This window comes from Rhinoderma darwinii, chromosome 4, assembly GCF_050947455.1.
Source record: "Rhinoderma darwinii isolate aRhiDar2 chromosome 4, aRhiDar2.hap1, whole genome shotgun sequence".
In the NCBI taxonomy this organism is placed as follows: Eukaryota; Metazoa; Chordata; class Amphibia; order Anura; family Rhinodermatidae; genus Rhinoderma; species Rhinoderma darwinii.
This window is the reverse complement of record NC_134690.1, coordinates 318,212,855-318,225,358: the sequence shown is the minus strand read 5'-3', so window position 1 is coordinate 318,225,358 and position 12,504 is coordinate 318,212,855. Positions and strand designations below refer to the sequence as shown.

At 37.0% G+C, this 12,504-nt stretch overlaps 1 protein-coding gene across 8 annotated transcripts in view; it reads right to left on the bottom strand.

The window, feature by feature from the left end:
• SLC8A1 (solute carrier family 8 member A1) overlaps positions 1 to 12,504 on the bottom strand; it is a 485,568-nt gene that overhangs the window by 62,050 nt on the left and 411,014 nt on the right. Inside the window, exon 7 of one of the 8 annotated variants that reach the window (XM_075862755.1) lies at positions 1,220 to 1,288. The exons of the other annotated variants lie outside the window; for them this stretch is intronic. Coding sequence (XP_075718870.1) covers positions 1,220 to 1,288 — 69 coding nt within the window. The remainder of the gene's footprint in view (positions 1 to 1,219; positions 1,289 to 12,504) is intronic. 8 annotated transcript variants of the gene reach the window in all.

Genomic DNA, 12,504 nt, shown 5'->3' with positions numbered 1-12,504 from the left:
GCATGGACATGAGGACAGGTATTACTTCCTATCATTACCTCTGTAAAATGCTGATAAAGGTATCATGGAAACTAAAAATTCACCAAAGTGAATGTACTGCCCAAAACATCTTATTTTTCTTAACCTGTTCTAAACCAGTGATCGATAGAAACTGATTGGTTGCTGCTTCTTCTACATACTCTACTACTATGTATCTTTCATATATAATGGCCACCAAATTTTTATATATAAGACCCCCAAATTCTAAATGCAAGGCATACTTATCAGTGATTTACCAAACCAGCAGACATTCTTATTCATAAACACAGGAGATTAAAGTTTGAAAGCACACATTCCATGCAATGCACAATAAAATACAGAACTATAGTAACATGTGCAGTCAGCTGATAAAGATTGCCAGTTCTCCGAGCTTAGCATGTGGATGACTAAAGAATACCTTCAAGTTTATACAATGAGAAAACCAATCTTCTATAAGCTCATTTGATAACCTTATCATATATTGCATCCATTACTGCTTAATCCATCGCAAAAGTATATACAATGTTATTTCAATCCAACCTTTAAACAATGCACGCTAACTACATCATTATGCTCATCTCCCCGAGGCCGGTAACAGACAGTTAGTTACATACTAATGGAATGAAGTACAATTCAGAAAGAAAATAAATAAATACTGTTGCTGTTACTGCACATAGCAAACTTGGAATATTTGCGGGTTTTTCCTCAATGTATTATATGAATCACTTCTCATCCCAGACAATCTCTCTTTAACAAGATTATTGAGTAGGAAGGATAAGATTCATATAGTATATCCTAGCTGGTAACTATCTTCCAGCAGTGAAGGCTAAATGATGTCAAGATGATCTACATTTTCTAGTATAACATTTTTTTATATACATTACCCAAGCTATTTTCTTTTAGTATTACTTCAAGTACTATTCCATTACCCTTGTCCTCTCCCCTTTTGTCTTAATTTTGGTCTACCAAATAGTTTGACATCTTGGTATTAAATAATCATGTTACCCGTACCTTACAACCACTGAGAACTGAGATTTTAGCTTTACACCAATATTATGTTCTTGTTTTTTGCCCGTATTTGTGCCTTATTCTTAAAAACTGTAAAAAATTATTACTTTAATAGTATTAATATGTTAGGAAAAAGAAGACACTTCAATCTTGTGTTAATATGATAACATTTCCAGCAACCAAGTATATATACCTGTAATGTTGATTACTGAAGATGGCATAGGATGGTCTCTAAAATGAACTTTCCTGTAGACAGGTTTACCTATTACCGTACCGATGAAAATAAAGAACAGATTTGGTCAAGTCCGTCGAAGACATACAGGGTGTTGTTAGTGGAACCCGTAACACACAACCATGCACACTCTTATTTTTTACCACAATTCAGTACTGAGCAATTCTTAGTAACACTACAAAAAGAATGAACTGAATTGGTGTGGTTTTCATAGGGGGAAAGGGTTTCTGGTATATTGGATACATTAGATTATATGAGATTCAACATGGTTGTATGTATATATGTGGTTTTAGTTTTAATATGGGTTGTGTTATCAAAAATATTTGTATAGCGTACAGATGAAAACAGATTCATGGCAGCTACCTAAGTAGAGAACGTTCACCATTAAAGCGAACGCTCACTCTTTAAAATGTATTTTATTTACAACACAAGTAGAAGAGGCTTCTCCTTGTGTTGTAAATATGATTGTGGGTATGAAAAATGGAAGAACCCTACCTAAAGTCAAGTAGTAACTTTCAAATAAGGATCTGCTGCCACTTAAAACTATATATAAGTCGGGATCTACTAAAATTTTGTTCAAATTAATTGTCATCCTCTTTTCATTCTATTTCTAATAGATCACTTTTTTCAAAGACCTAATATCTGAACTATCAGAGGAGAATATGTAATAGTGTACTATACATTGACAATTATTTTCCTTTAAATACTTGTACTAGATTTAGAGAACATTATATAGGTTTAATATAATCCTTGCTATAAATGGCAGAAGTTTTGTTGCCCAGTTTTGTTAACACTGAAATAAAACCCGGTCAAATCACCATTAAATTGAACGTTCACTCTTTGATAGATTTTTACGTTGTCGGTGGGGAGTACATACACCCTAACCAAATGCAAAAATGAGTGTGGATTGTGTGTGTACATTAATGACCTATGTATTTCAATGGAAGAACCCAATAATATGCTTGGAGATCCAAAGATTTCCTAGCTTTAAGTTGAGGTGCACTTCATTCTATCACTTTTTGGAGATCCACTCACTGATACCCCCTCAATAAAATCTTATCACACGGCTCAGTGACCATAACTAAAAACATACCTACACAGTTTCCTCTGAATAAAGTTCTAGTGTTACGGGTGGTGAAAGTGAGCGTCCCTATGTAATGTCGGATGCCTAACAATAATAAATAGTCCATTCTCACAGCCTATGTAGTGATCCAATATTTAAAGACTTCTTGTCATATTGCTGAAATACTTTTCCTTTCCTTTATTTGTAAAATGGGACACAGTACAGGCAGATTAAAATAAGCTACCTGCCTTTGGGTAAAGGCATTAGGTCTGGTTTGTCCTCCTGTGGTTTTCTCAATTCTCTTCTAGATTTTTTTACTCTAAATTTTCACTGTAAATAGTACATTTATGGAACGTCTGCTTCAAAAAGCCAGGCGGGATACACATAGATTAGCTAAAATAATTGTAACTGTTTTATACCTGCTGTTTTACATTTAGAATTCAATAACAATACAAGTTTTGCTTTTCTGAGCAATAAAAATGCGATATAGCAGAGGATATAATGAACAAATATCCTCTCACTTGTCAAAATATGGGAGTCATACATTCCGAATTTTTTTTACTATAATGAAATATATATTTCACTATTTCCTGTTTCAGTCCAAGTTTTAAGGTAAGGTTCGTTAGGTATGATCAGTAATTTCAGGTAAGCTGTAGTATCTACTGAAGTAAAAAAAAAAAACAATGTCAGGCTCATTTCTGATGACGTTGGAGGCTACGGTTGTTGCTCCCTTCCCAGGCACTGACCCCATTATTCTTTACAGTTCATATTAACTGCTATGTCCATGCACAAGCCCACAACTCCACCACTGCTCGGCACCTTTCCCACAACAAGAATACAATAAATATAAACTTCCAGCAACTAAACCAACAGTGAGAAAAAGAAAATAATGGGCAACTGGCACAAAAAAGTGAAGCAATTTAGCATTAATAAAGGGGACTGTGGTGTTCTTTAACATGAAGCATGGACAATTACCGATATAAAAGAGCTAAATAGAACCGTTTTTTTTCTGCACTGTGATATCTCATTAAATTATCGTAGCCCATTATATGATATGTCCACCCATGAACACCATTTTAAGTAACTTTGTAAAGAGATTGGGATACTTATCTTGTGCTGATCCTGTGTGTATATATATATATATATATATATATATATATATATAGTATACTGTATAGAGCTGCATTCATAATTCTGCTGACTGTTATTGGAGACAGTCAACAAGCTTGAAATCAGACACCTCCCTAACAGCATTCCTAAACTCCTTCTGTACAGTGCCTTATGTAAAAAGAAATGGATGCATATCACCAGAAAAAGCTCTGTGTAGACAATGAACAAGTAGGGAATATATGGAAATCTAAGCTCTAAAGCCTTCAGAATTATGAATGTAGCTCTGTACTTTATTATAGACTGTGATTCAGGATCGGTGCAAGGTAAGTAATGTAATCTATTTACAAAGTTAATCTTTTTGTAGAATATTTACGTGTGTAAACAGCAAAGTGTTCTTTAAAGGTGGTTATAGAGTTTAACTCTTTAACGGCATGCCACGTACGTGACAGTCGTTAAGAGGAAGTATGGAACTGGCTCACGGGCTGAGCTCACTCCATACTTAGCGGGTGACGGCTGTGTAGTACAGCTGACACCTCACTGCAATGGGCGGAATCAAAGAACACTTTAATTGCGCCTGTTTAACCACTTAAATGCCGTGGTCAATTGCGACTACGGCACTTAAAGCCATCTTTTTATTCATTAGTATGGCAGTATATGATGCAAGTGATTCAACGGTCGCTGTTTCAAGTCCCCTAGGGGGACATAGAAAAAAAAGTAAAGAACAGTTAAAGTTTTTTTTAATGATCCAAAGTAAAAGTATTAAAAAAAACCACCCCTTTTCCCATTTTTCCTAAAGCAATGTTAAAAAAAAAAACTAACATAACTAGTATCCATAAAATTCAAACCTATTACAATAAAGCGTTATTTAACCCGCTTGGTAAACGTCGAAAAAAATAAATATATCTATAAAACACCCAAGTTGCTGTTTTTAGCTCTCCAAAAAAATGGAATAAAAAGTGATCAAAAAGTTGCATGTACCCCAAAATGGTATCAATAAAAACTACAGCTCGCCCCACCAAAAATAAGCCCTCATATTGCTCAATTGGCGGAAAAACAAAAGTTATGGCTCTCAGAACATGGCGACAAAACAATTCTTTTTTTTAAAAAAAAGACATATAAATACATATAAATTTTGTAATAGTATCAACCCGTAGAATAAAGTGAACATGTCGTTTTTACTGCCTGATGGACGAAGTAAAAAATACCAAACCAAAATATGTTGGAATCTGTTTTTTTTTTTGCCCATTTCATTCATTTGTTTGCAGTTTCCCAGTGCATTATGCGAACTATAAATGGTGCCACAAAAAACTACAACTTGTCCCGCAAAAAACAAGCCCTCATATGCCTATGTAGATGGAAAAATAAAAATGTTATGGCTTTTGAGAGATGGGGAGGAAAAAAATGAAATAAAAAAACGAAGATTGGCCATGTTCTTAAAGGGGTTTTCCAGCTTCTGACAACTAATGACCTATCCACCAGATAGGTCATCAATACATGATCTGCGGGTGTCCGACATCTGGGCCCCGCACAGATCAGCTGGTCCGGTGCCTCCGTGCACCGGACATACAAGCCAGAAGCCGTTAGCTCCGGCCACGGTATAGCGGCAGAGATTCAAGTGAATAGGAGCAGACCTGCAGTTCTGCAGCACGGCCGCTATGCTATGTACGGAGCCAACTGCTTTCGGGCTCCGTACATAGCATTATGTGCCACAACATCTGGTGCCCGCCACCGGAGCGGCTTACTAATGTGGGGTCCGGATGTCGGACCCGCACCGATGACATACAGATGACCTATCTGGTGGATAGGTCATCAATTGTCAGAAGGTGGACAACCCCTTTAAGGGGTTAAATTTACCTGTAGTTTTATGGAAAATCAGTCATGAACCGAAACAATCTAGAATCTTAATTCTTTTAAACTGACAATTCTAGCTCTCAGATTATATCAGCATAGTATATCCATACGTGATGTAGACTATCCAGCTGATTATTTAGGGAAATTCTTTTGACCACCAAGTTTTACTTCACAACAGCCGTGAATAATACTTGTCATGAACAATTCGATAAGTATATATAGAGACTAGTTGGTTCTAACAAACGCCTTAAGCAAATTTAGTTCTTGATGTCTTGGCTTTCAATTACATCTTTACTTTAAAGGGAAAAGGATTTAATTAAAAAGGATGGTTCATTCTTATTTTCACTCCATAAATACTGCTTGAAGCCTCTTAGTAATACACTCCAAGGAGTTATTCTCCAATGTTTAATAAAGGTAATTCTATCTTAGAGCATGCCAAGCACCATCTCAGAAAGCTTCAGTAGCACAAGCCCATTGTTTTTAATTGTATCTCCAATTAAATATAAGTATTATGGCATTAGAACATTTCTTACACCAAGGTAGTTACATGAGGCACTTCAGCTCTACATTAACCTTTCCATTAGGTTCAATAGGAAAATCCAATCATTGTATTTAATTCATTCCTCTTTCCTCACTGGGCAAATCGCTAGTTATAATGGTGTTATGGGGATTTGTGTTCCTTCTACATTGGAATGTGGTATATTGTGCCCTTTCTGTAACAAGTGCGCTAGCTTCTTTTTAAAATGGTCCGATGAAAATGGAAGTCAATTAAAAAGTGCGACTATATACTTTAGTATAACAGCATAGAGTTTTTTTGAGATTTTACTCTACCCCTTAAGAACCCTTTATTCTTTACAATTTTTCCTCACAGCGCTCCAAGAGCCATAACTTACATTTTTCCGGTGATATAGCCGTGTGAGTGCTTGTTTTTTGAGGGACGAGTTGTATTTTTTAATGGCACAATTTTGTGGTATATATGATATATTGAAAAATGTTTCAGAATTCTTTTAGAAACCGCAATTTCACCTTGTTTTTTAGATTTTGTTTTCACAGCATTTGCCGTGCAGTATAAGTGACATGTTTACTTCATTCTGCGGATCGTTACAATTATGGTGTTACCAAATTGATATCATTTTTCTATCCATTCTTTTGCATAAACAAAAAAAACACTTAAAAAAAAAAGAAAAGAAAATTGTTTTTGTGTGCCACATTCTGAGAGCCATAATTTTTTATTATTTTTCTACCAATGATGGAAATTGATGGGGGCTTGTTTTTTTGCTGGATACGTTGTAGTTTCCATTGGTATCATTTTGGGGTACATAGGACTTATTGATTAACTTTTATATCTTTTGTTGTGAGGTGGTATGAACAAAAAATGCAATAGCGCTATTTATTATTTTTTACGGCGTTCACCGTGCAGGATAAATAATGGGATTAAATCTTAGAATAGCTTTATTTGTTAGTTATTTTTCTTTGGAATTTTTTTAACTTTATGTTTTTAAACACTTTAGGTAACTTTTTTAAATTAAAAATGTATTTTCCCACTAGGGACTGTGCAATTGTTTGATCGCTTACATAATAGACTGCTTATATAGTGAAATGTATTATGCCTGCTTCAGTGTAAAACAAATCAACTACATTCACAGATGGAAGATCTGGGGCCTTCTTTAGGCCTCTGGCTGCCATTGCAACCCATCGACACTCCGCAATGGCTTCGCAGGGACACAGATGGGGTGACAGAAGGAGGCCTGGTTGCTGTTCACCGATGCTACTATATGATACACTTTTGTGAGCAGCACATTAGTAGGGCAGATTTTTAGCCCCTAAATGTAACTAACAACAGCAAGCAGTATTGGAAAGTTGCATTATTTTTCATAATAAAATGTAAAAGCTTTATGTATATATAATAGGAAACCCCTTTACAGAGACAGTACAGTTATAGCATATATGTCTACCTATGAATATTATTTTCCAGTGTCTATATATTATTATTGTTATACAAAAAGTTGAGTAACTTTGTAAATACATTGCTTTATTTATCTTGTACAGATACTGAGTTACAGCCCGTATTATGTCCCGAAGCGGCATTCCCGATTCTACATGTTTCAGGGCTGAAATTTCACAGTATTCCCTCCTGGCTCATTGTCATAGAACTTGCTCTGGTGATTTGTATTTTGGGAAGTGTCATATTTACACCATACAGTAACCTGATGTAGAATACATTAACAGTCCCACTGCGTTATAGGATTCAAGTTAAGGTGTGAAGGAATCCTGTCAACTGTTTCCAGTGGCACCCAACAGGATTACAAGTACAGCTCTTAACTATAATATAGCATACGTCCCAACATTTGAATCCCTATTCACGGTACATTCTAGGCACTCCCGGTCCACCCACAAATGCCGTCAAAACCTCAGGGAAAAGCCTACATCCGGGCAAATTTACAAACAAGAAAAATGAGATGATTGGGAGTTATGCTTAATGCAAGTTGCACACGAGCTATGTGCCACTCGCACCGTTTTTAACGTCATCCGATAGTTTTCACGGACCCATTCACTTTAGTGGGTGAATCGGGTGCGTGAAAACTGACCCGATTCTTCGATATATGGAAAGATAGGACATGTCCTATCTTTCCACGGATCACTGAAGAAACCCGGCCGGCGGACACTGTCGTGTGCGTGAGGCATTAGAGTGTAGTTTATTATTGGTACCGGATAGGTAATGCAATGTATTTACGAAGTTAGTCAACTTTTTATGTAGACTATATCTATATAAACATTGTAAAATGGTGTTCAAAGGTGGTCATATGACTTTTACGACTGTTTGTGCTTGTTAAGAATATCACATCACAAAAAAATGACCTTCTATTTAGTGTAGTGAAAGTCAATTGATATGTTTCTAATGAAATGTTTACAGAAGGTTATAACTGTGTCACTTACCAGTGCTATTAAATGGGTGAGCTGTTGTGTATTTATAGCCTAATATGAATTAGTTACTATTAAAGTTAAGCTTTGTGCAACTCTAAAATGGAAAATTTTGGGGGAAAAAAATGTGGATTTATTATTACGTTGCACATAACAACTCATGTACATAACAGGGACTGTACAAGTGTGTTCTGCTTTATGTTACAAGCGTCCAAAGCCATCCCTAATGCTGCTAGATTGCAGTCAACCTACAAGGAGTGCTTTCCATGGTTTACATTCGGTCACTGGAAACTGTAATCTATTTAGGGAACATTTTTTGTAGAGGGTGTGAGAACTAATGCTTCCTATAACAATATCTAAGGCTAACTGATGTTTAATTCACATTGCATGTGATCCACCTATATATATGATTAGGAAAATATATTGAATGTATGTCTTTAATAGAAATGATTTAAAGAAGTAGAGACCAAACAGTAGATCGCAGTCTACCAATAGATCTCAGAGACCAGTAGATCTTGATATTTGGCTACCAGTCTGTGCTCTTATAGGGGTTGTCCTGTTTCAGCAAATAATTGTTATTTTTTTTTGTAAAATTAAGTTATACAATTTTTTTTATATTCCTTCTGTATTAATTCATAGTATTAACCCCTTAATGACCAGGCCATTTTGCGCGTTAATGACGAGGATTATTTTTTGTTTTTTCACGGTCGCATTCCAAGACTGTAACTTTTTTTTTATTCCGCCGTATAAGGGCTTGTTTTTTGCGGGACGAGTTGCATTTTGTAATTGTACCATTTTTAGATGCTTATAATATGTAGATTCATTTTTATTAACTTTATTGAAAATAAGCAGCTATTCCAGCATTGATTTTCACGTTATAAATTTACGCCGTTTACTATGCAGCGTAAATAACATGTTCACTTTATTCTATGGGTCGGCACGATTACGGGGATATCAAATATGTAAAGGTTTTATATGTTTTCCTACGTTTGCACAATAAAAACCCTTTTAGAAAAAAATTACTTGTTTTTGCATCGCCGCATTCCAAGAGCCGTTATTTTTTTTATTTTTCCGTCAATGTGGCCGTATGTGGGCTTGATTTTTGTGGGCCAATGTGTAGTTTTCATTTGTACTATTTTGGGGTACATAGGACTTATAGATTAAATTTTATTTAATTTTTTATGGGGGGAATGGGAGAAAAGAGATAATTTTGCCGTTGATTTTTGGGGGTTTTTTTGGACGCCGTTCATCCGGCGGTTTAATTAATGTGTTCATTTTATTGTTCAAGTCGTTACGATCGCAGGGATACCATATATGTGTATGTGTTATTTGTTTTGGCACTTTTACTAAATAAAATCACTGTAAATTATAATTTATTTTTTCACAAACTTTATTTAACTGCTTTACATTTTTTTTTTTTTTAGTTCCACCAGGGGACTTAGTATACCAAAGAATTATTGCCTGTCAGTGTAAAACTGACAGGCAATCTATTAGGTCATGCCTCCGGCATGGCCTAACAGACATTTGCTGAAGGCAGACCTGGGGTCTTGGTTAGGCCCCCGGCTGCCATGGAAACCCATGTATAGCAGCTGCAGAGGACGGATATATTCGTCCTTCGGCGTTAACATGTTAAGATCTCTGCTTGTTGTTATTCAGTAGTAACAATTATTATTTACTTCCAGTGGATAACATTCAGTCCATGATCATGTGATGGACCCGCAGGTGCACGGCTCGTTACAGAATGTGTATCAAAGCTGTGTCTTCTAACTATCCCAGCACCTATGTGTCCATCACATGACCATGGACAGAATTTTATCCACTGCAAGTAAGCAATAAATGTTCCTACTGAACAACAACAATCAGTGACCTTGAAAACGCTAGACATTAATTCAGAAAGTATATTGGAAAATTGTATAACTTTTAATTATCAAAAAAAAGAACATTATTTTGATGAAAGTGGACAACCCCTTTAATGGTTTTAACGCAAATGGGGGAAAATGGCCTTCTCAATTGCCTGTCGTACTCATTGCTGAATCATATAGAGACTCATGAGGTTTCACCAGATGTGGCTCACACTCAACTTGATGGCTAATACAAACTTTATCACATATCAGGGCAGAGTAAAGGAGCATCACATGTATGAAGAAGGTATGAATGTGAAGCAAGTACAATAAGTGACTAACTGTGACTGCTATAGTTATTATGGGGGAACTGGGGTATCTGAAAAAGGCATGCAAAAAGATTACTTCACTTTTCCCAGGTCCCCTAGTAGAACACCTAAAAAGTTTCCCCACTCCTAATTTAGCATATAGCTTTCCTTTTATATGTATTATAGGAATTTCCCCTTATGATTATAAAGCTGTAAAAATATGGCAAAAAATTAGGCAAAATACAGCTACTGTAGTAAACTAATTCTATAATTTCCCACTCATTAATAAAGTGATTACAAAAATAGATATATACGCAAATGCTGTACAGTATGTGCAATACCCTAATATATGCAAAGGTGTGTCAAAGAAAGAGAAAGCTGTTAAAGCTGTTGTTAGGAAATTCTGAATAAAGAGATCTGGGTCTCCTGTTCAGGATTTTCATCTATTAGCCAAAGCAGAGAGCTGCTACAAAGAGTGTCTCTCGCTCTAGAGGACCCAGGATGTCCATGCATTGCATGGACAGCCTATGGATTTTAAAGGGATCTGTGCAATGTCTAATTTCTCCTGAAATGGCACTGCAGGCAAAATTAACACTGGCTGCCAGGTTCCTCAACATATTAGAGCGGATTGCTGGGGGGCCCCAACAGCGGGACGACCTGTAATCAGCTAATCTCCAGGGGACAATTCTAACACAAAGTATTGTCTAAAGTGGACATCCATTTAAGGACCACTGGCATTTTATAAACTATGCCAATGATTTGCTCATATTATTAAATATATTCCCAGGTCTTAAAACAGACAAATAATGTCACATTTATGCGGTTTCATGCTACCACTAATCAATGTGCATGCATCCTTTTATGTGATTAACCTGCGGTACGAGAACCTTGGTCATGTTTTACGATTTTAATGCGTCTATTATTTTACTGCTTGTCATAAGGCAACTGGTTCAAAGAAACAATTTTATGGCTGATATTTACTGGGAACAATGGGACTCACAAAGCACTGGTTAAGAGATGGCTACATTCATTAAAGGGGTTTCCCATCAGGGACATTTATGACATATCCACTGGATATGTCATAAATGTCAGATAGATGCAGGTCCCACCCCTGGGACCCGCACCAATCTCTATAACAGTAAAGAGAAATGTGCCAGGGCACAGAGTCCCAATTTCCCAGCCACCAGTCGACTAGTCGATAAATGTCAGTGAAGTCAGTTAAAATATAACTTTTATTATGTATCAAATAGACAGACAACACTAAAGAGTTAAAATTATATCAAAAGACGGCCAGTGTGTGTCAAGGAGTCAGTGTGCATGTACCCAGTGCAACGCTGGGCGCAGTGGGAGAGACTGATTCGGCAGCTGCAGACTGCCGTGCATAGAAATAGTCCCCCACGGGTATAAGCAATGACAAGACCGTCAATGATAGATTAAGATAGCGTTAGCCCCCCCGACATGTTTCGCTGCAGAAGCAGCGTCCTCAGGGGATAACACGGGGCTAATGAGCGCGCGCTAATGAGCTCGCTCTTGGCTATCTTCTCTTTATTGTCCAATCATCCCTGCCAGCCACTAGAGGGTCTCCTTTTTTGCCTTTTCAATCTCTATAACAGGGCCCCCTAACCCCCGTTCTACCTCTCTGTGCTCCGGCTGACTCATGTGATTTCCGACCATGAAGAAGAAAACAGCATAGCTCGCTGAGCTACTCTGTTTCCGTAAGTCGCATATAACTGAATAGTAGTTACGGAAACAGCGTAGCTCGCATGCTTTGCTGCTTCCGTAACTGCCATTCACTACCATGGGTGTTACTGATACAGCGTAGCTCAGCGAGCTACACTGTTTTCGTAACTTCCGACCACATAGTCAGGAAATGGCCCTGAGGCAGCGGGAGCAGAAAAAGGTGAAACAGGGTTTAGGGGACCCCATTCTACAGATAGGTGCGGGTCCCAGAGTTGGGACCCGCATCTATCTGACATTTATGACATATCCTGTGGATTTGTCATAAATGTCCCTGATAGGAAAACCACTTTAATGTTTTCGAATTGAAAAGGGTTTTCGGGGATAGGCCATCAATATATATGATTAGTGGGGGTTGCTTCCCCTTCATTCCCTAAACTGTTCAATACTGTCCAACACCAACACACTTGTACT